Raw genomic sequence first — 21872 nt, 5'->3', positions numbered from 1 at the left:
TGATGGCCGGTCTGTGCATAGCTGCTAGCTTTGGAAAGGATTTTGAGGCTGTGGCCATTTAAATTCCAAGGAGAAAGGTCATCCGTTGGTCAGAAAATGTCAATAACATTTTAATAGTAACCAGCCAGCTCTTGAGAGCAACTCCGAGAAGTGACTTTTGCTCGAGCATTGTTCATTAACATCCTGTGACATGGAAGTACTTGTGCAGGAAGCAGCATTCTCCTGAGCAGTGCTGAATAACAGGAGGCAGAGGAGAGTCAGATCAAGTACAAACACACACACACACGCACGCACGCACGCACGCACGCACGCACGCACGCACGCACGCACGCACGCACGCACGCACGCACACACACACACACACACACACACACACACACACACACACACACACACACACACACACACACACACACATATATGCCCTCTCTCAGTGTGGTAACATCACACACACACACACAAATGTGCAGACAATGCACCTTTTGTATCTGCTTTCATTATGTAGTTTGAGTAGGAATGAGTCAGTATCCTGTCTGTGGACCACTGAGTTTATTTTCCGATATTAGTGCATATTGTGGTTTTGCCATTGTACTGTATGTGTGTATTTTGTGAGTGTGTCAGCAGCTGACATCCAATTACAGAAGCACTCAGAAACACACACACAAACACACACACACACACACACACACACACACACACACACACACACACACACACACACACACACACACACACACACACACACACACACACACACACACACACACACACACACACACACACACACACACACACACACACACACACACACACACACACACACACAATCATACTCCCTCCTCTACAACCACAAGTTTATTCCACCCCAAAATGTCCTTTTTATATGTGAAGGAAGTTGGAAAAAATATTTCCTGTGATATAAATTGAAACAATGGAAAACCATACATGGCATTTAGGCTATGTTTAGGTTATTTAATAACACATCAAACACAATTATAGAGGCAAACGCGTCAGAGAAATGTTCTCAACAAATCAAAGAAAGAACGATGAGAAAAAAATGGGTTCAGCATTTGGTTTTGTGATTTCTCTCCCACGTTTTTTTGTTTATTCTTTAGTTTGGAGCTTTATTCAATCTTTTTCCTCCATATCTCGCTGTGTTTTCTGGCTCTTATAAAGGCTCCATTGTTACTCCAATGTCCTTCGGAGAGAGGGAGCTCTGTTTTTTGTCTCCTTTTACTTATTTTCTTTCTACTCGTTGGCCAAGATCTACGAGGAAGTGCAAACAGTCATCGAGGCCAAGAAATGGCCAACATTATCATCAAACAAACAAGCTGTGTCAGGTTGTTTGCCCAGTTAACTAACACAGGTTATGCAAATGAATTGCTATTAGAGTCCAACATATTAACAGCTGGCGGAATTGCATTTTTGCAAATTAAAATAAGGCCTGTTTTCCTGGACGGAAGAACTAGACTGAAAGTTATTATAACTAAAGAATTGCACAATAAATCTCCTTATATCTTTTCGTTTTTCGCCCTCGGGATCACATTCACACTGTCCATTATTAATGGATAAGTCACACCTGGAATGTAAAGCGTATACTAAATACACCTGTATTAAACAACTCTGCAGTTCTCCTGAAGCCCAGTATAGAAAATAATCCGTGTCCATGAGAAATACTCATACTCAAAATAAGTCTTTCTGGGACCATTTTGGGAGTGATTTCATCCAAAAAAAACACACGTACTTAAAACTAATGCAGTTCTTGTATTAGTTTAGTTGTTATATAAAACAGTTTTCTATATTAGACGACGCTACAGCCTAATAATGAACATGAGCCTGATTCTCACAATAAAAGATGGCGAGTGAAAATTGACTTGATTGCCACCTCATTATGTGTCAAACAAACCTACTGTTATCTATTGCTCATTCACTGTCAGTTTTTCAAAGGTAGCAAAGTAGTTTGATGTTAGAAAGAAAAAAACGTGAATTCAATTATATAAAACTGAGAAATAGAAAATGATTCATAGCTTTTGTAATTACACATGAATTTGCAAGTAGGACGTTTTACAACCAGGTTTTCTGCATCCCCAATAGCAGATACATCCTGCGAATTAAAGTAGTGCAGTCTGTTTTGGAGAGTCACATGGAGACAATTTTAGAGATCATTTCTTCCTCTACTTGTGCACTTTATAGATTCCACATCCTGATAAACAGCGATTGTGGTTACGTTTTAAGGCACTCTTATTTATTTAATAGCAGAGACTGAAAGTAAATACAAACAGAAGTACCAACAAATGTTTCTCCTTTTTTTCTTACAGATATTAGCTCCACTGGTCTTTCCACACACAATCACACAGTAGAACCACACAATGTCAGGAAACTAGGTTTTAACATGTAGCACAAATCCAAAGCTGCTGTCCCTGAAACATTGTTCCTACGCCAGCTTGTCAATTAATTTTTAAAATAAAAAGAAACCATGGAGTGAGAGGGAAGGAAGCAGTCTGAGGGAGGTCTGATGAAGAAAAGCTGCAGAGGTTAAAGGGTTCAAGTGGTGAGAAGAAGTTTAAAAACACAAATACCAATATTCATTTCTTCACCTTTTAGGTTTTTAGAGGACTTTGAGTCTGGGACAAGAATGTTTCAGAGCTGTGTTTAGAATATTGTTTTTACAATGTGTTTGATAGTGCAGAGCCTAAGTTAAGAATGCAGTTTATTGAGACAAAGACAGGCAAATGGTCCTTGTCTAATCGGAATAGCAGCCCTTTGTTTTTTCCTATCTTCTCTCCCAACCACACACACTAAGCTCACTTGACTTTGGCTGAATGAACACGCTAATAATAATAAGTTAATTTAGAACTTACTTCAGCATTGCCAGGAAGTTTATATCATTGCCCTCCCACGTGGTTGCATGGGAATGTAGAAAAAGGTATTAAAAAAAGAAACATGTGCAGCACACATGCAGCCATTTTAAACCTTTATCTTTGTATCTGCCACCCCACAACCCATAACGGCGTGTCAACATCTGCATCCCATGCTTGGGGGGGTTTAACTGTCGTGTGGTCTTTGGCAGATCGTGTGTTTTCTTACGGTCTTCAGTGAGGCATGCGTGGAGTCTACACATGAACACACACACACACACACACACACACACACACACACACACACACACACACACACACACACACACACACACACACACACACACACACACACACACACACACACACACTGGGGCTATTTTTAGAAAATACTTTTTATGCCTCTCTGGTTATTGCCAGACAGACTGTGTGTGTGTGAGAATGTGTGTGTTGTGCGTCAAAGTCACTTTGGTGTGTATGGGGGCCCCGGGTGGAGTCAGGCTGCCAGAAGGAATGCGTAAAAATAAAAGAAACATAGAATACCTTAAAATAGATATAGACCTATCTTTTATAAAATATTCTGTTTTATGGTCCAGCCTCAGATTGCTCACTGCTTCTGCTTGGATACCATCCACATTGTGCTTTTATTACTGCTGCAGATGTGGTTGGTAGTGTGTAGATTTATTCAGACATGATGCACCCTTTACATTATGATTCTAAATATGCATCTTATTAACCCCTTGCTGATGCCTGCTGTAGCAGCAAGACACATTTCCCTGTCCCTGTGTATCTCATCCAGCTGAAACATAGCATTCTGGTGTGAATGAGCATCCAGTCTTTACATGCAGGCGGCTAGTGGACAAAGACTGACCCATCATGCAGACTATCCATCTCTGGTCTGTGATGGCCACACAGCATAACTTGTTCTCCTAAATGCCCTGAATAATCCTGTCCCAGGGACTTCATCGGGATAAACGTCTCTGGAGATCGCAAACTTGCATTGTTTTTCAATTGTTTATTGTGGTTTCAGGGGAACGCCTGTCCAATGGCTCCACGGGGGTTATGATTCCCCTGGTTTGCTGTTTGCACTGAGCTTACTGATTAGATTTCAATTTCTCTTGTGACCCTCAATGACTTAATACATGCTCATCAAAGCTAACATAGCACCTTTTGGAGCATGAAGTTACTGGAGCTGGAGGATATAAATGATATCAACTGATTCTAGGTCTAAAATTGAAGAACACAGTTCACTACATTTAAAGTTTGTATTCTATAGAGTGAATTACTTAATGCCTGTCCCTGTTTTTTCATCATATTCACAGTTGTCATTTCCTCAAACTCTTGTTTTAAAAACCTTAAAGCATCAACACTTTTTTACCTTATTTAAAACATTGATAATGTTGTCAGTATAGCATCAAACAGCAGCTACAAAAATATGTTGTCCCTGCTCTTAAGTTTTTCTATTTTTAGGCAATACCTACACAACGTACACTCATTCACCTTTCATAGTCAACAGTGACTTTAGGCAGAGCGCTACAGCGTACACTTCCTAACTTGACAATCAAATGGAAGATGGATGCTCTACTTCTATCAAGGATTGTAAACAGACAAAACCGAGCAACTATGTTTAAAAACAATGAGAAAGTACAACAGGATATTACTAAAGGCAGTTGTGTTATGGAGGGTAGCTTTACATAGATGAATAATGCAGGATATGTTTGCTCATGGGCATAAGAATGATTGTTTACAATATAATTATGGTCCCACAAACACAATGAGAAAACATATTTTCACTGTATGGATGTACAATTGGCATTCACACAAAAACATATCCATGTGGTTGTGTTAATGAGTTCCCTCATCGCTGTGATGCGTGTTTAACATTGCATTATTAACATTACAGTACATGAAATGGAACCTTATTGGAATAGTTTGACATTTTTTGAAAAACTCATTTTATTAGCTAAGAAGATTGATAAAGCTTTAGCATCTATCTGTTGAATGTAAAGCTAAAGCCAGGATACAATAAGCATTGACTGGAAACAGGCGGGAACAGCTGGTTTTGATCTTCTTGCAAGAAGTAAAAAGTCTGTAGCTTTCTTACTGATGGATAACAACAGCTGCGGTCGGCATGAACTCAGGCACTTACGGTAGATTCCGATGGTAAAACGTTTTATGGCAGAGAATGTAAATATGGGTTGTTATGTTACTGCTGGTAGAAGTTGGGACTTCTTAAAGGTTTCTACAGACATTTGGAGTCCATTATAAGTGATTTAGTAATTTAAGGTGGTGTGTGTTGAGGTGTAGAGTGTCACTTTTATTCAAAACAGCACCTTGAGGAAGTGAAGGCCAGCCAAAAATGGACCCAATTCTCCAAAATGTCCTCACTCTCAAGGCTGAAACTCACTTAGGTCCCACCGAGAACATTAAACCATGTGTTAGCAGCTGTTGCCAGTATCTAGCTCAGATTCAACTGTGTTCCTGTAATACAATGGCTCATTATTTAGACACACACACACACACACACACACACACACACACACACACACACACACACACACACACACACACACACACACACACACACACACACACACACACACACACACACACACACACACACACACACACACACACACACACACACACACACACACACACACACACACACACACACACACACACACACACACACACACACACACACACACACAATGGGGCAGCTTCAGGCCTTGAGATTAGTGGAGATTGACCCCTTCCCCACCCTGCAGCAACTTCCTTTTCGTTTTTAACCAATGGAAATGGTGGGTTGGCAGAAAGTGTAATGTGAAACCGGGGGTCTTGGCTCAACACTTCCATCCTAGGGGCACAGTTGGAGGCCAGCAGAAACAACAGCCGTGGTCTTTCGCACTCTCTCACCCTCGCAGATTTTCCTTACTTTCTTGTCCTCTGTTGACAAACACTATCTGCTGCATACACACAGTCAGACTGTTTTCAGCAAAACACACACTTCTGAGAGCTTTGCCTTGTGGGATTTACACTATGGACTGCTGTTATGGATTATTCATTTTGGTGGCTGACCGTGTGTGTTATCGACTAGTCTCAGTGTAGCCTAACTGGACACATCGAGGACTCACTAGCCTGCTATCTGACTTAGGTTGTCACTGCCTATTGGAGCTAGTTAAAGCTAGCCCCAGTGTCTGCATGAAGCTACAGGGCCCTCTCTCTGTGTGGAGGGTGGATGATGCAGTGTGTGCTCTCCTTCGTCTCCCCTCAGCTGAGCGCCGGATCCCCCTGTAGCTGCGAGGTCAGCCCCGAAGGAACAAAGAAGAAGAAATCCAAGAACCTGTAAGTACTCAAGAAAATCCCTTTCTTTTTGGTGTATGTCTTTTTTCAGTTTCACCATCTGCTCATTGTGAAAGTTGTAAACAGGGAATAGCATGTTGTGTTTTTACTTGTAACAAAATGTAGAAACACATGCCTTGACTAAGGATTACAAATATGTCAGAACGAAAAGGAATAAGAGTGAGCGAGAGCAAGCACAAAATATCTTTCATTGTGATGACAAATGCCTTCACCAGTTTTGCTTTCAATTCTCAGTCAGCCTTTTATTTTCATGCTAATTTAATCAACTTGTGTATCCAGAAAAGGGTCTTAATTTCAAACCCTGCTTTAACATCCATTACTTTTGTCTTTACTCATGTCTAAACCATTGGTGAGTGATACAAAAAAGCACATGAGGGGTTAATTGAGACCCCAGGGCTCATCTGACAATGTGTTGTATAGGTGTGAGTGGATTGGGGAACATGTCAGGTCATATACACACAACAATGGCTACATTTAAAACCGTAAACGTTATTCTCTTTATTGGATACTTTAGTGTATGTCAATGTAAAAATAGGTTTCAGATTTGACTTTTCTTTGCACTTTAATGGTGCATTCAAATATATTGAACGCTGTGACAGCCTGTGCGAAACCTGCACGTGTTCACAGAGCTGCAAATGAAGAAGCACGTTTGAGGCTTAAGGTGACTGTGAAAGCTAATCATCCAGTGCTGATCATCATCTACTTAATTAAGTGGAGAATGATGTGTGTGCTGTAGTAACACCTGTGTGTCTGACATTCTCGCCCATGTGAGAAGTAAGGTGTGTAAGATGTGTGTCGATGCCTCAGCGATTCATCAGCTGTTCAATGAGCTTTATTCAGCTCATCAAGATGAAAGCACATTTCACACCGAGAGGACAATGAAACCACTCACAGTGGCTGTCCTTGGGCCTGGTGGCTGCCCATTCTTCTGCAAAAGCTGAGTTTTTATGTTGTTTAGTTAACCAGCAGATTAAGTGATTAAGATTCCACAGCCTTTTCCCTGAGTCTGGAATATGTCACCTTTTGTCCATTGCTGCAAAACTGCTTCAGACCAGCTTTATTTGCATTAATAACACTTAACAGCATACATCGTTTATTTTTTAGGTTTACAACATGTTATTTATTCCCTTAAAATGTAGTTTTAAATCTAGAATGTGTGATCATTTTTAATAAATGTAAGAAGAAGGAGCAATTGTATTTAAGGTCAGACTGGGTACACAAATAACAAGTGAAATAGTTATAACAATTTGAGTCTAGCCACACTTTGCAACTTGGCTAACAGCATTTGTTGACATAGCTCATAGGCCATGATCTGCAAACAGTGATTTTCTTACTACAGTAGGTAAACAAACATGAATCATGATGTTAGCTCATCTCTCCTTACTCATCATTCTGTCCCTGCTGAGGATTCTGGTTTGGTTTTTAAAGGAATCAGAACTGTGATTAAATGGACACAGTACTTCATAAAAAAAGAAATGTAATAGGGTTGTAAACTTAGTATTCTTTTTTTTTTATGTAGACACTTTTTTTTACCACCTCTTCACTTGCATAAATACCCTTATTTTAAGAGATTTTTAACTAAGTAAGTAATTGAGACTCTTTTTTATAGTTGACCAGGCTCTGTCTTTTCCTTGTCCCACTGCAAGGTGTTGATTGGCTGCGATGTAAATGTCTGATTGCCCTGCCAGGTGCAACACTAATTACCTTAAATGGTTCCACCTGTGTTTGTGGCTTTTTAAAAGGCACTGCATAGGTGTGACGCTGATGAAGAAGAAAAGGTTTCGTCTCTGTCTCCTGTAGACAAAATTAGTTCCATCATTGATTGCAACCATTTTATGCCACCATTAATCAATATGAGAAGTTCATGAGCACTAGTGTTTACGCACGTGTCTTTTAGTTTCCATATTATCCTCAATAATCTGAGCCTGCCATCTCTTATAATATCTTTTAGACCCATATCCAGCCATTTTTCATTTCGCCACACTAAACAACACCAGGGGCAATAATCTACTTATTCATATTCAGTCACACCAATAAACATACCTCCAATACAATATCTTTCTGTGTACCTCCAAGGAATACAAATGCAATATGTTGGCTGCTATAAATAGGAATCTGAGGCGTTCTATACAACTAAACATAAAGGAAATTCAATTATTTCCTCCAGATGTTGGAGGCTGATATTAAATATAACAAAGACAGAGCCATTGGAGCGTGTAGATGGAGATTAGTGGCAAACAGTATCTGATCTGGTTAAATTAAGATGCAGCAATTTAAAGCTTAAAGAAGGTATTTTGACCTTTGGCCATGGGATTTATTTTGGAGTGGGGGATGTCGTAGATGCACCAGATATTATGTCCTCTCTTCTTAATGTTTCTCCTGTTCTGTGCATTGTGTGCAACTTGGAATATGTTCATCCTACTCCGTAAACACTGTTGTTCTTCCCTTAAGCACCCTACTTATCATTAATGACACAAAGATGACAGCATTTCTTGACATACAAACATGCACGAAAAGAATCAAATTGATCACATAGAGGTGAAATGATACTTACTTGTGAGAGCATGTTACATCTGTCTTCTTCTACAAACGACTGGGTCCATATGCATCGTTTACAATAACAAAGACAAAGCAATCAACTTCTTAAACATGCTCACTCTTCTGCTCTGTTTCTTCCCCCTGTGCGCTTCCTACACTTCTTTCTTCTCTCCTTTCTGTACGAATGTACTTCCTGTGTCTAGTGTTTTGGACCCAGCACAGCTGTTTTCCTGACATTGTCCACATTATCTCAGCCTCCCCCCCCCCCCCCTCTTTTAACACATGTTGTTACCCACTCCAGGTGTTCTGCTACCCCGAGCTATATATCCCTGCACTTAGCACTATACTGCTTTTTCCCAACCAGTGATTTGCAGCAAGTAGCAATAAAGCCATAGAACTACATCAACTAGCGCACCAGAGAGATCTGTGTGGAAATGTACATTATTCCAAGGTATCAAAGTTTGATTCATAAATGCAAGAAATAGTGACAGTTGGAGAGAGACGTTTTTATTACAAACACAGCACATATTACATCTGTGTGTTTGTGTTTCTGTATATAAATGTATATATCTCTATATATATATTTGTAACCTGATGTTATCTTCTCAGTATTGAGAGAGTAATATTGTTCACAGTTTTGATCCTGTGCCATCCCTCGTAGCAGTTCCCAGGCACACAATTGATTTCACCTGTTGTTGTTTTTTCATGGTTTTGCTGCCAAAATCCATGTGAGGGCCCTTTTGTGTGTCGTGAAAGTTGGCAGAAATGAACATTAGTTCTTTAGTTTGACATCACTGACCTTGGTGTACAATCAGTGCTGACATTATGTGAACCACTCAAAGCCATTATGTCTAAAAAGCGCCTTTCAGGTTATATAAATACATCTACAAGTACGTCTTTTACAGTTAAGTGGACTCCCTGAACAGGGAACATCTCATCACCTTGTAAAAAAGAAATAACAAAGACAGAAATAACAGCTGGATCCCAAGGTGTGAACACTTAGGGCACTTATTGCACATTACCAGAGACAATAGTGCTTTAAAGAGTGCTCCACATGTTAACCATTGCACTGCTGCAACATTGTTGATTCGTTTTTATTCCATGCATTCTTGTTACTTGTCAAATCCTAGCACCTACTTCACCCCAATTTTCATTGTTCTAAGCACAGTGACAATAAAGATCCTTCTATCATCACACAATGCAACTTGACCGCCATCATTTCAATTGTAATCTAATAAAGTAGCATGACTTGAGGCAACTCTGTTTATTACTTTTTACAGTTTTCATGCAGAAACACCCCCAAAGGCCTCGAAACAAGCTTTGATGTGTAGAATCTGTGGAATTGTATTCCCCACAAGAACTGTGTTAACGCTTTTTCATTAACTTTGTTAGAATGAGACAAAGTTGGATTTCTACATACTAATAGACCTTAAGTTTCATACATTAAACTTATAACACGACTCTGTCTGGACTTATATTGTACATTTATTGAATCAGAGGGACAACACTTGAATCAAGCATCAGCACTTGAGGTTGTAACATCTAAACTAAGGCTGCGGCCCCACGAGGACGAATTTGGTCGTTTGCGTTACTGTTTAGTGTCATATAGACCGTTCGGCCACACGAGGACGACCGAATACGGCACTAAACGACTGAGGAAACGACAACGGGTCCCAAGGTGGATAGAAATGCATACGCCACTCTCTGGGGGGTCAAACAGCTCCGTGTGTGCGCACTATACGGACATTTTCAGATCACTGATAGTGATTGCGGAATAGCCCCGCCTCTCCCCACCTCTTCTGCTCACCTCCGCTTACCCCGCGCCAGTGCTGAAGTGTTTCGCCACCAACAACAATGGCGGATCGCAGAGTTGCTATCGTGCTCCGGACGCTATTGACCATGCTACAGTTGTTTGTGCAACATCTACAGCAATAATGATGAGGCAATAGCCCCGCCTCTCCCCACCTCTGCTGCTCACCCCCACGTCAAAGTAAACTGCACCCTGAATTCAGATTATTTATCTTTCTCTCGCGAGTGAAGTCTAATCTGACAGGACGGAGACACGCAGCTCTGCTCACCTGCAGCTCCTCCCGCTGCAGCAAAACACACACTTCAAGTCAGATCATCACCCTTAGCTATTTTAATTACCTCTCAAACTCCCTAAACTAGTTATAAATATGTTTATTTGTACAGTCGGCCGGGTCACTGATTACTGGATCAGCTGCTGCATGAGACAGACACTGGCGCTGTCCGAAGAGAGGGAGGAAAAAGAGAGGCTCCGTGTATTTTATCATTATATTATATAGAGTCGTTATTCATTTGTTTTAAAGCTCAATAAATAACAAAGAAGACCTTTGACCGGCACTTTTATAATTTTGTCCGGAAGATTTCAACTTTAATACACGCTGACTGGCGAAAAACTCTGCCCGGTTCCCTCGGCCCCCACCGCGGAGAATAAACAGAAGGGCAACCATGACAACCATGCTTCTTCGCTGCTTTTGTGGAGGAAGTTACAGCGCCACGTAGAGGCTCCTGCATATGTACTGCAGCTTCTCCAGCGGTTGGAGCTAAACGGAGCGGTCTCGTGTGGGCAGACACTATCCGGATAATTATTGCATGTGGACGGAAGCCGATTGCGTTTGCGTTAATCCTATGCGTTTAGCCGTTTTCGTCCTCGTGGGGCCGCAGCTTAAACCCCATCAGATAAAGTAAACAACTACAAATATTTTTCAATTTCATGTATTTTCAGTTCTTGATTGAATAGATTAGATTGTATTGTCACTCAGACAGAAACTAAGCCAGTTATAACTTATTTAATTCAATTTGCGAACAAGCATTCACTGCACAAACTACAGAAGAGATAATATGATACTTTGATGCTTTTTAAGTCTCTCTTGTAGCGTGATGTTTAAAACAGAGCTTTATACCACTGATTTGTTCTGAGACAGATGAACAGTTCTTTACAGTAGTAAAGTCATTGATTTTCCTCAAAAGACAAATGTCACCTCCACTTACCAACCCATAAACAAAAAAAAAATCTCCAGACCCCAGTGGAAGGAATCTGTGCTGTCTTAACTCTGCGTGGTGATTGGGTTAGCCCAGGGTCCGCCTTCCCCAGACCCCCGAACTATATAAAGCTCCAACACATCCTCTCAGGGGTTAGAGGAATGTGATTGTCAAACAAACCCCTGGGCCCCGAGCACCTCCTGACACACGCTTTCATGCAGTCTTATTTCCACACCCACCAAGTGAACCTGCGTACAGGCTGGCACCCATGTTTCCCACTATGGTTGATTTCTCAGAGAAGTACCTGGAAAGGTAAGAGCAAGGCTCATCTGCACTTTGATTATCGAGAATAAGAGACATCAGAGGAGAGGATGAGGGAAGCGTGGGAGGGGGCTGTAATACATCCCACAGGAATCGATGCTCTAAAGCTGATAGGAAGCTATCTGACCTCTACTTGGATCTCATTTGACAGTCGCAGTGAGGGAGACGAAACCCCCGTGAGACCAAAGGGCTCAAACTATTTTGGAGAAAGGAGTTTTGAGTTCTAACTCGAGGCTGCCCCTTTTTCTTATTATACGCAGCCTGGATTTCAGGAATAGGATTGCTCATGTGGTCTTGGTGGCTAGGAAGGTGAGTGTGCTCAGAAATAGAGCTTTTTGGGGGGTTTGATCGAGGGAGACTGTGAATGACATAGCGATATATTTATGGATGAAATTTAGGACAATTCCCTTTTTCATTGTGCTTCTAGGAACATGGCAGAGTGACTTTCTTTGTTGTGAGGCACTGCTCTTTCTTTTTGTGTTACAGTGTGTCATCTGTCACCTCTCTGGAGTATTTTGTATGTGAGCAAAGTGCAGAACAAACAGTTACAGTGTGTAATCATCTTTTTAGTCAGAGCCCAAGCCATGGATTTGTTATTTCAAGCGTTACAGACACACTGACACAACCCTTGACCCAATACTCTCGCACAGAGGCACACACAGAGCCACGCACTTCAACAGTGTTGTTGGTGTGGCGTGTTCTGCATACACAGCCTTCTCTAAATAGAAAGTGGCAGAGGGAGTCAGAAACATGCTTGGAACTTGGCTGCTGCTCTCACTGACTGTATTTCAATTCTGTACTCATCACTGCACCCCAAATCTCATGGGCTTTACAAAGGGCAGAGTCCTCTCTTTGTGGGAAACAAAGCTCTACATAGCAAACAACAAAGGTGGGATGAAATGGGCCAGTGGATTTGGCTTGTGTTAGCATGGTTCTTTGTGATCTGCAGTGTGTCTGTCTGCAGTTCTCGACCATGTGCTCCCAGAGCCTTTCCCTGGGAGTGCGGCCTACTTTCCAGAACACCAGGAATAGCCGGTGGGGTGCTATTAGTGTATCTAATGTGAGCCAAGCAAAGAGGGAATAAGAGGACGGAAACCTGCAGATAATTGTGGAGACAGAAACCTCTCACGTCTTCACTCAAGCACATACATCGCTCTCTTGCAAAGGCACAAACAGACACTCAGGTGTTCACATGCTGCAAACATAGGCATTTTGTGAGCTTGCTGGGCATTGGAGCATACATTTATGGACGGCAAACATGTTGGATCAAAGATCATCATCATTTGATAATCCTTTCAAGAGCATGTGTCGGTCTTTTAGCGTGTGATTAGTGTACACTGTGAATGGTGTTAGTGCTGGGGAGCTATTTGCAGATACAGTAAAGTTTGAACTCTAAATACAGAGGTGCTCAACGTGAGAGACTGTGAGAGGTGCCATTCGCACTATGTGCTAAGAGAACTGGGTGCAATATCATTCTTAAAGGACGTTCCTCGAAATAGACTCAAGTACAACACTACTTTCCATCTATGATATTGAATAAAATTGATAAAGAGATATCTGTGACCGTGGTTGAAGTTGGCCTAAGAGTGTGGCTGAATCAGTCCATTTCTCCTCTTGCTGTAAGTCAGAGTTAAGTGTTTAGAGTTCCACCCAAGAAGGTTTTACTCAACATGCTAATAGTTTTTTATAACAATGCAATCCTCTACGTCTGGAGGTCACTGTCATGAATGTTAGCCCACTGGCTGTCGCTGTTCAAAGGATGAAGGATGTGTCTGCCCACATTTAGGGAGGAGTATTGTGGCCTTCCTTCAAGTCGGAGTTGCTGTTGACTCCCATTGAGTTAATAACCACACAGGCAGTTTTAATTATGGCTTGAGTTTCCCACACCTCCCACAGTGCAGAGGTGAGAAAAGGATTTCTGCGGTTGCCAATGTGAAGTGGTTTGAATGAGGCAGCTACATGATATGCAATATAAATGAGATGTTTTCAAGAATAGTGTCAGTTCTGTATGCAAGTATAGATCCTAGGATTATGTAGGATCAAGCTGTTTCCAGTGTTGACACCAATTATTGGGAATAGAAGAATTTCAGGCAATCAGTTCAGCGTGAAGCCGGAAAATGCGTTGTGTTTGCAGTATCCATTGACACCCACATGGTGGCAGGATAGAAACATACATTTATCTTAAAGTGACTGTTGCCATGACATCATTGTCACATCATACTCACACGGGCTCAGCTTGTATAAAGCCAGATATAAAAATAAGGTGTCTTTTGTCAGGCCAGGAAAATATTTTCCAGCCCATATAAAACACTTCCCTTCCTCACATGCACCGGCAAGAAGGAGGCTGTCTTAGAGCTAACACATGAACCGCTCAAGACCTAATTGCCTCGAGCGGCCTACAAATAGAACACTCTAATGAATCCCGCTCTGATGTTATGAGTTTATTTAACAGCAAGAGAGTTTTTATTTGGGTGATAATGTCCTTCAGACTGTGTGAGCGTTACACAGGGATACTGCGTAAGAGCGCCCTGGTGTTTGCAATAAAAGAGAGGTCTTAATACAGCAGTTCAGCATCTGGTATAATCCTGCCTCATACAGGACACAGAGGTTGTTTCAATCAATGGATGAGTCATCCCTCCACCAGTGATGCTGTGTGGCCGGTCCGGTATTTCTTAGGATTAGATGTGGAATTCATTTAAAATGTGTCCTCTAAACGTCTTTCACTTTCTTTTGTTTTGAGTCTATTTTGGGAATTTCACTCTTTTTCCACTTATCTTGCCTGGGAAAAAGAAAAACCTTCCACATTCTGGATATCCACACTGATGGATGCTTTTGCTTTTTCTATTTATTGCTAGTACATCTATTTTCACTCATTTGGCATTTCCAGCCTCCTGAACTTTAGAAACGCGCTGAAAAGGGCCTCCTGTGGTTTACTGAATCACCTAAAGTAATCTGCACCAGCTAACCCCCCAAACCCAAACAAACCAGAATCAATACACCCACAAAGTCGCACTCATCGTGATTTTTAAAGGAGCTATTCAGCTGCTGTTCCCCAACAGCTCATGCAGTCATGTTGTATGATGTGTGCGGGCATGTTTCTACCTTTCCTGTCCTTCGGCAGTTGGAAAACCTCACGCCAGACAGCTGACTGTGTTCTCTGTTCGGTCCCGCAGCCACGAATGAAACCACCGTGCATCTACGCACGCATAAATTATCTCTCCCACTTCCCATCACTCACCGGTGGAGACTGGGAGTTCTCCGACACCTGTGATAGGCATGAAAGCACCAGTGAAGTGGGCATGAGTTGGCACAGGTGCAGAGGGGGTTCTTTGAAATATACGTGTGGGTGTTTCTTTAATCCCCATCCAAGTACATTTCTGTACAGTGCTTGTGCTAATCCGCAGTTGTGAGTTCTTCCAACCCCCTGTGTGTGCACGTTAGAATCATAGGTGTCTATAACTGGAAGCCTTGTTTCCTAATTTGGGGTGTACATGCCCTCCTGGGGGCTGATGGCTGGCGGTGGCACAGCTTGCAGTGATTAGCTCACACCGCCGTGCCGCATTATTAGCGGGCCAGCCAATCCACAGTGGAAATCAAAAGCAGGGACTCAGGAAATGGGTGTTGAGTGAGGTCACATCCCAATGAGGCAGCATGTGCTCCGGGTCGGGAAAAGCCAGGACAGGCACCATGGGATTATGGGAATGCGCAGGATTCTGTACGAACCCTTGGGGACCGAGGGTTGGCGTATCACCTTGTGTGAGATTTAAGGTGGCGCATGATGGCAGTGTGTGTGTGTGTGTGTGTGTGTGTGTGTGTGTTGGTTCGAAGGTGAAACAGGTCGGTCAGGGGGTCTTGGATGCTGCTGCAGGCGAGCACCAGAATAGGGGTCACTGTGCCCTGTTGCCTCGGCCCTGGGTCACCTCCCTCTCAGCAAGCCCTCTAGGCACATGGAGATGGCGTGATGAAACAGAGGAGTGAGGATTGAGTCTCTCTCCTCCTTCTCTGCTGCCACATTCGCTCAGTCCCTGCCGAGGAACCTGCCAGGGACGCATCGACACGAAAGACTGTTAGAGATAATAGATTGACAGGCGAGGCGCTGACACGAAGCGGGGAAAGGGAGCTTGACAGCCGCCTTTTTGGAAAAGTTTTGGCTGACACACCTGGCTGAAGACTAAAATGTACACAATACAACGTTTATTTTCAACCTTTTCTGGCTTTTGTGGGTTTGATTTCATGTGGATTTACAATGCGGAATATCTTAATTGGTGATTCCCTTGGCTTGGATTGTTTTAGTTGTGGACTTTGGACTCGGGCTCAGCACACTTTCTTCCCATGACTGCCTTTGTCCACCTCCTCTGTCCCCTTTATCATTCCTTTCATCCTCATTCCATTTACCTTCTTAACTTTCTCTCTCCTTCTGTTATCATAAACCTTTCCTTCACTCTCCCCTTTGTTCTTCCTCTCTCTATCTGTCCTTCACCCAGGGCCAAAGACATGAAGAATCGGCTGGCTTTCCTGCGGAGGAGGAATGAATCCCCAGGAAGCAACCCAGCCAGCAAGTTAGACAAATCTATGAAGTCAGTCAAGTAAGTGGCCACTTCCTGACAGTGTGTACATGTGGGTGGGAGTGAGACTGTTTTCCGGGTCTTGCCACAACTGGTGATGAGCTGGCCTGGGCAGACAGACATGTGGGCAGCAGCAGGGATTGGAGGGTGCTTGTAATGTGTCGCGTTAACGAAATGAATGAGAGAATGTTTATTTTAACAATGGCGCATTTGAAGGGGAGATAGCTAATTTTGTGTCTTGGCATTGGATTTTTATTTATATAGATAATGTAAAATATAGCGTATGCTGTTATCGATAAATGTATTAAAATGTCTTCCATTTTATAACTTTAAAAAGCTGGCACATTGACAACAACATATGAACGCAATATCTGTTCTTAATTGTTTCTAAAAGACATAACAGTAAAATAAACAACAACACAGCATTTTTAAAACTAATTGTCAACATGAATGTCTGCTGAAAACAAAAAAGGCACATCAAATATCCACATACACCAACGTGTAAAATAGATAACATATCAAACTTGTTTTACAGTATAAGTTAAGGCCTGAGATGTGTATTACAGATGATCACTGTAAAGAGGCATGCTTTACAGCAGTCTACAGAAAGAATGAGAGGCAGCAGGGGGCAGCCAAACACTGGTGGGGGAGGAGGTCTCTAAATCTGACAACACATCCCCATTGGTTGGTTGGAGCCCCTCCTCTCCCTCCTTCCAAGTGGCATTGAGTGGGAATATATAAGCCTCCCCCACCAGAGTAAAGCAGATAGACTCATGGCTCTCAGCTTTCACAAAGCAGAACTGCATGAGAGGAGAAGAGCAGTAGACTAGAGAGGAGGGATACAACGGAGAGGAATTACCTGCATCGGTTTCCACTCGTCCACACAGCATAGACAAAGTTCTGCGGATGGGTCACACAATGAGAAACCTGGCTGAGATGGGCTTGTTAAAGAATCGCTCTGCTTTCATCTGCAGGCCCACCGCAGAGGAAGCACTCAAATGGGGGGACTCACTTGACAAGCTGCTGACACACAAATGTAAGTCACTTTTGTATTCCTTTTGTATGTCTTGTGTTTCTCATCTACTCCTTAACCTACATGGCTATCATATGTCTTTTTGTGTTTGATAGATTGTGCAACATGATGAAAGTGCAAAACTTTTGTAGATAGTGGGTTAATGTAGACATACAGTGCTTGCATGAGGGGGCGGGGGGAGGGTGGGGAGCTCAGGGAAACATATGCACTGATATATGGATTACACACACACACACACACACACACACACACACACACACACACACACACACACACACACACACACACACACACACACACACACACACACACACACACACACACACACACACACACACACACACACACAGAGCTGCAGCAAGCGTGTGTTTGCATCAAGTTTCTTCAATCCCAACAAACGACTTCCATGCATTACATGGAGATGAGAAAAGGCTAAAACAGGCCTGCAAGTGTGTTTCTGTCCCCCCCCCTCCCCCCACACAGTTTATCTTCTCCACTGTTGAATCCCAAAAGCCAGCCCTACATCTGTTCCTCGTTGGCCTCAGTTGGCCTCTTTTCTCTCCCCCCTTCTTATTTCCTCTTACCTCACTCCTGCTTACCAGAATGAGGTAAGAGATGACTGCCTTCACTGGCTCTGCTTATCAGCGTGGCGTGGGTGATTCATGGGAACGGAAAGGTGCAGGCGGGAGAAGTGGGTGGACACAGCTTCCTGCTATTCTTTCTTCTGGATGCCTTCTTCCTCAAATCATTCACTGGACTGAAACTTAAAATGCCCAAAGTGCCAGAATTAGCCCTTTCCTCCTTACACTCGAAAAAAAGTGTCCGAGTTAGTCATTTTCCTCTTACACTGAAACAGTCTTCCCTTTGTTCATTCACAGCATGGGTAAAGGGGAATGCAAAGATGTCATGCTGCAGGGTGGGTGATGTCACCTTAAAGATGTTAAGACTTGAATGTACCCCGCAGTGTTGTTAGGGTTTTTTATGCCTCCCTTTATTCCAACCACATGATTCAAGAGGCCATCACAGCGCTATTTTGGTCTCTGAAACTCCAAGGAGCACTTGGGCTGTGAGGTTGCCATGGCACTCGAGTCAACTCTCCTCTTGTTTATTCTCCACCTCCTCCTCTCTGCTTTCTCTCAGATGGCCTGGCAGCGTTCAGAGCTTTCCTGCGCACCGAGTTCAGCGAGGAGAATCTGGAATTCTGGCTCGCATGTGAGGAATACAAGAAGGTTAAGTCGCAGTCCAAGATGGCCTCCAAAGCCAAGAAAATCTTTGCAGAATACATCGCGATCCAGTCTTGTAAAGAGGTGAGTGAGAGTTCACACACACAGAGGGGGGGGGGGGGGGAATGGCAAAACAGCTTCCTGCAAAAAAACAACAACAAGCATTTCTCCTCCTGGTGTCATTGTAATTGTGCACTTCTCTAACTTGTTGATCTGTTTCTCCCTGCAGGTAAATCTGGATTCTTACACCAGAGATCACACTAAGGACAACCTGCAGAATGTGACACGCTCCTGCTTTGACCTAGCACAGAGGCGGATATACGGGCTGATGGAGAAGGACTCATACCCCCGATTCCTGCGCTCAGAACTCTACGTGGACTTAATCAACCAAAAAAAGGGTAGCTCCACTCCGACTTCATCTTCTTCATAAGAGCCCTGAAAAGATCTATGGAGAAGAGAATCATGGAGAGAGAAAAAAAGGGTCAGACTTGAAAAAAAGTAGAGCGGGCTGGAGGTGTCTTTGTTTGCCTTTTTTTACTTTTTGGTTGTGTATGTCATCCTGTCCACTATGATTTTGTTGTTGTTGTGATGTGAGAGGACGTGGCAAAGCTATGGCACTGCAAAGGAATGTAGTTTACACAGTTACCAGGAGGATGGGTGGATGGACGGATGAATGGACGGATGAATGGATGGATGAATGGATGGATGGTTGTGTAAACAGTACAGAAGCCCACAGGCGAGGGCTGGAGCAGGAGCTAGTGTCTGATCACTGTTTCTCTTTTTTGTGGTGTCAGTCTTTTGGTTGTGTTTCTACGTTTTTCCCCAGTTGTACTGGAGAAGAAAGAGGGGTTGCTCAGAAAACCCCGCAGACATGAAGACAGTCCGGTACTGTTTTGTCACTTTTTTCCTTAATTTCCTTTTAAGACTCCCACTTTAAATCCCCTCCTTTCCTCCACCATGTTCTCTGTGAAGCCACTTCAAAGCTGTCGGTACGACACAAAGTCCTTTCCCTTCATGTTTTTTTCTCATTCAAACTGTATTAAAAGAGGGGTAAAAAAAACAGGATGTCTGAATGAAAGCTAGCATAATGGCTGTTTCACGCGCATCTCTGTTAAACACCGGCACCCTCCTGTAAAGCTTCTGCAAACAGCTTTCCCCTTAGTGCATCCCAAGACTGTGGAAAGACAAAGATGGAGACAGAGATGGGTAAAGAACACATACGTATAAATAACGGACGGACTGGAGCTGTGATGAAACGCAGATATGTGTCACTCTCACATTAAAAGACATTTAAAGTCGCATTCGAAGCCAGTAGCGGAAGAAAAGACGACGACTTGCTTCTTGTCTCCAAAGACTGTTTACAACAAGGAACGAAAACTGAAGAATAAAATGTTCCGAGCAGCCAACCGACATTTGCTTTCCCATTGTAGCTCATTCTGGACAAATCGAGGAAGCTTTTCTCAGGACATTGCCACGACAGGCTTGGTTTATCTTTGGTTTTTCTACACACTCAGTGTTTTTCTATGCTTTAGCGTTCCAACCTGCACTCCCCATTTCTCCTGAGCAATACACAGGTTGCTCGTTTCTTGTTGGAGGAAAAAAAAAAATGTTGTACAAAGGTTTGCTTATTTATTTAGATTAACTTGCTGGATGCTTCTACAGACACCCTCACCTCCTCTAAAGCACTCAGCTAAAAAGCTCTCACTTTCCTCTTAACCATTAAACAGGTCCAATGCCTGAACTTTAAGTGCAATATTGTTTTTTTATTTGATTGTTATGTTTGGTTTGTTCATTTATTTGTATAGTTTTGAATTTGTATGGGAAAGATGAACGGCTTGAGCTCTGTATTAACTGTATTTGTTAAGAGAGAAAAACACATAGAGCTATAAGGTTGACTTACAACGTAAACTTTCAAGAACCATAAGTAGTAATTAATTTTAAGCAAGTGATTCTAACTCTGTGTTAACCCCTGGCAGCAGGCAGCTGGGGGCTGTTATGGTTGTAAATATAATTCTTTAAGAAAACTGTGATAGCACATTAAAAACAAACAAAAACATCAAACCCATAGGTCTCTGCTGGTGAACATGGGACCCAGCTGTAACTATGTAAATATGAGAGACTCGAAACTATAAGATGACATGTGTTGTTTAAAAGAAAAAGCTAGAGCAGATACAATCTGCTCTTTACCCTGGTCATACACTGCTTGTAAGGAGTTTTCTGAAATGCATTTTATCATTTTCACTGTTTACAATTCAAAATGCATCTCCTATGATAGCAAGAGAAACAGTAGAGTACATTTGGTGTCAATGCTAATGAAAAATAAACCAACCAACTGATGAAGTGAGATGTGTTGTCTGATTATTCTTTTAATGTTCATTTGCCAATGTGTATTGGTCACAAACATGCCCATAAGCATGCACTGATACAAATGTAACACACTGTTGTATAAAGTTGCCTTAAGTTATAGTTTGACGTTTTGGGAATGCATTCCTTCCCTTACTTGCAGGGGTGAGAAGATCAGTCTTGAACTCTTAATTGACTTTTGCCAAGAAAGATAATATGGTTATTATACAAAAAGTAACAATAATTAATTCCTCTAAATGATAACATCCTCACAAAATTGAAACACTGAAAACTAATTTGACATCTAAAACGAGCAGTTAGAGGAATATCCACAGTTTACCGTCTGGTTCCTGGTTTAAATGTGAATGTCCAAAAATACACTGCTCTTGTTTACATCCCCTTTATTCAAATTGATGTCACTTTGTTCCTATAAGTACAATAATATTACCATAACCAAAAGATAGTAGGAAGTCAGAAAGCATTGACCTACGCCAAGGCTAAATGCCTCAGTGTTTATGAAAGTGAAAATACATACTTAAGTGTATCTGAATGGGTTCTTCCTTATCCCATGCTACGCCCTTTCAAGTGACATGAACATTACGATGTGTTTACGCAATCC

At 42.3% G+C, this 21872-nt stretch overlaps 1 protein-coding gene across 1 annotated transcript in view; it reads left to right on the top strand.

Moving 5' to 3' along the window:
* The window catches only part of rgs3a (regulator of G protein signaling 3a), a 167589-nt gene extending 146335 nt beyond the window's left edge, over positions 1-21254 (top strand). The window contains 5 exon segments of the mRNA XM_034095308.1: positions 6136-6206; positions 16574-16675; positions 17629-17690; positions 18828-18994; positions 19140-21254. Of these exon segments, the coding sequence (XP_033951199.1) occupies positions 6136-6206; positions 16574-16675; positions 17629-17690; positions 18828-18994; positions 19140-19340 (603 nt within the window). The 3' untranslated portion in view covers positions 19341-21254.
* The last annotated feature ends 618 nt before the right edge of the window (positions 21255-21872 follow it).

This window comes from Pseudochaenichthys georgianus, chromosome 12 (genome assembly GCF_902827115.2).
Source record: "Pseudochaenichthys georgianus chromosome 12, fPseGeo1.2, whole genome shotgun sequence".
Lineage (NCBI taxonomy): Eukaryota > Metazoa > Chordata > Actinopteri > Perciformes > Channichthyidae > Pseudochaenichthys > Pseudochaenichthys georgianus.
The sequence above is the reverse complement of the archived record's forward strand: the minus strand, read 5'-3'. Positions and strand labels throughout refer to the sequence as shown.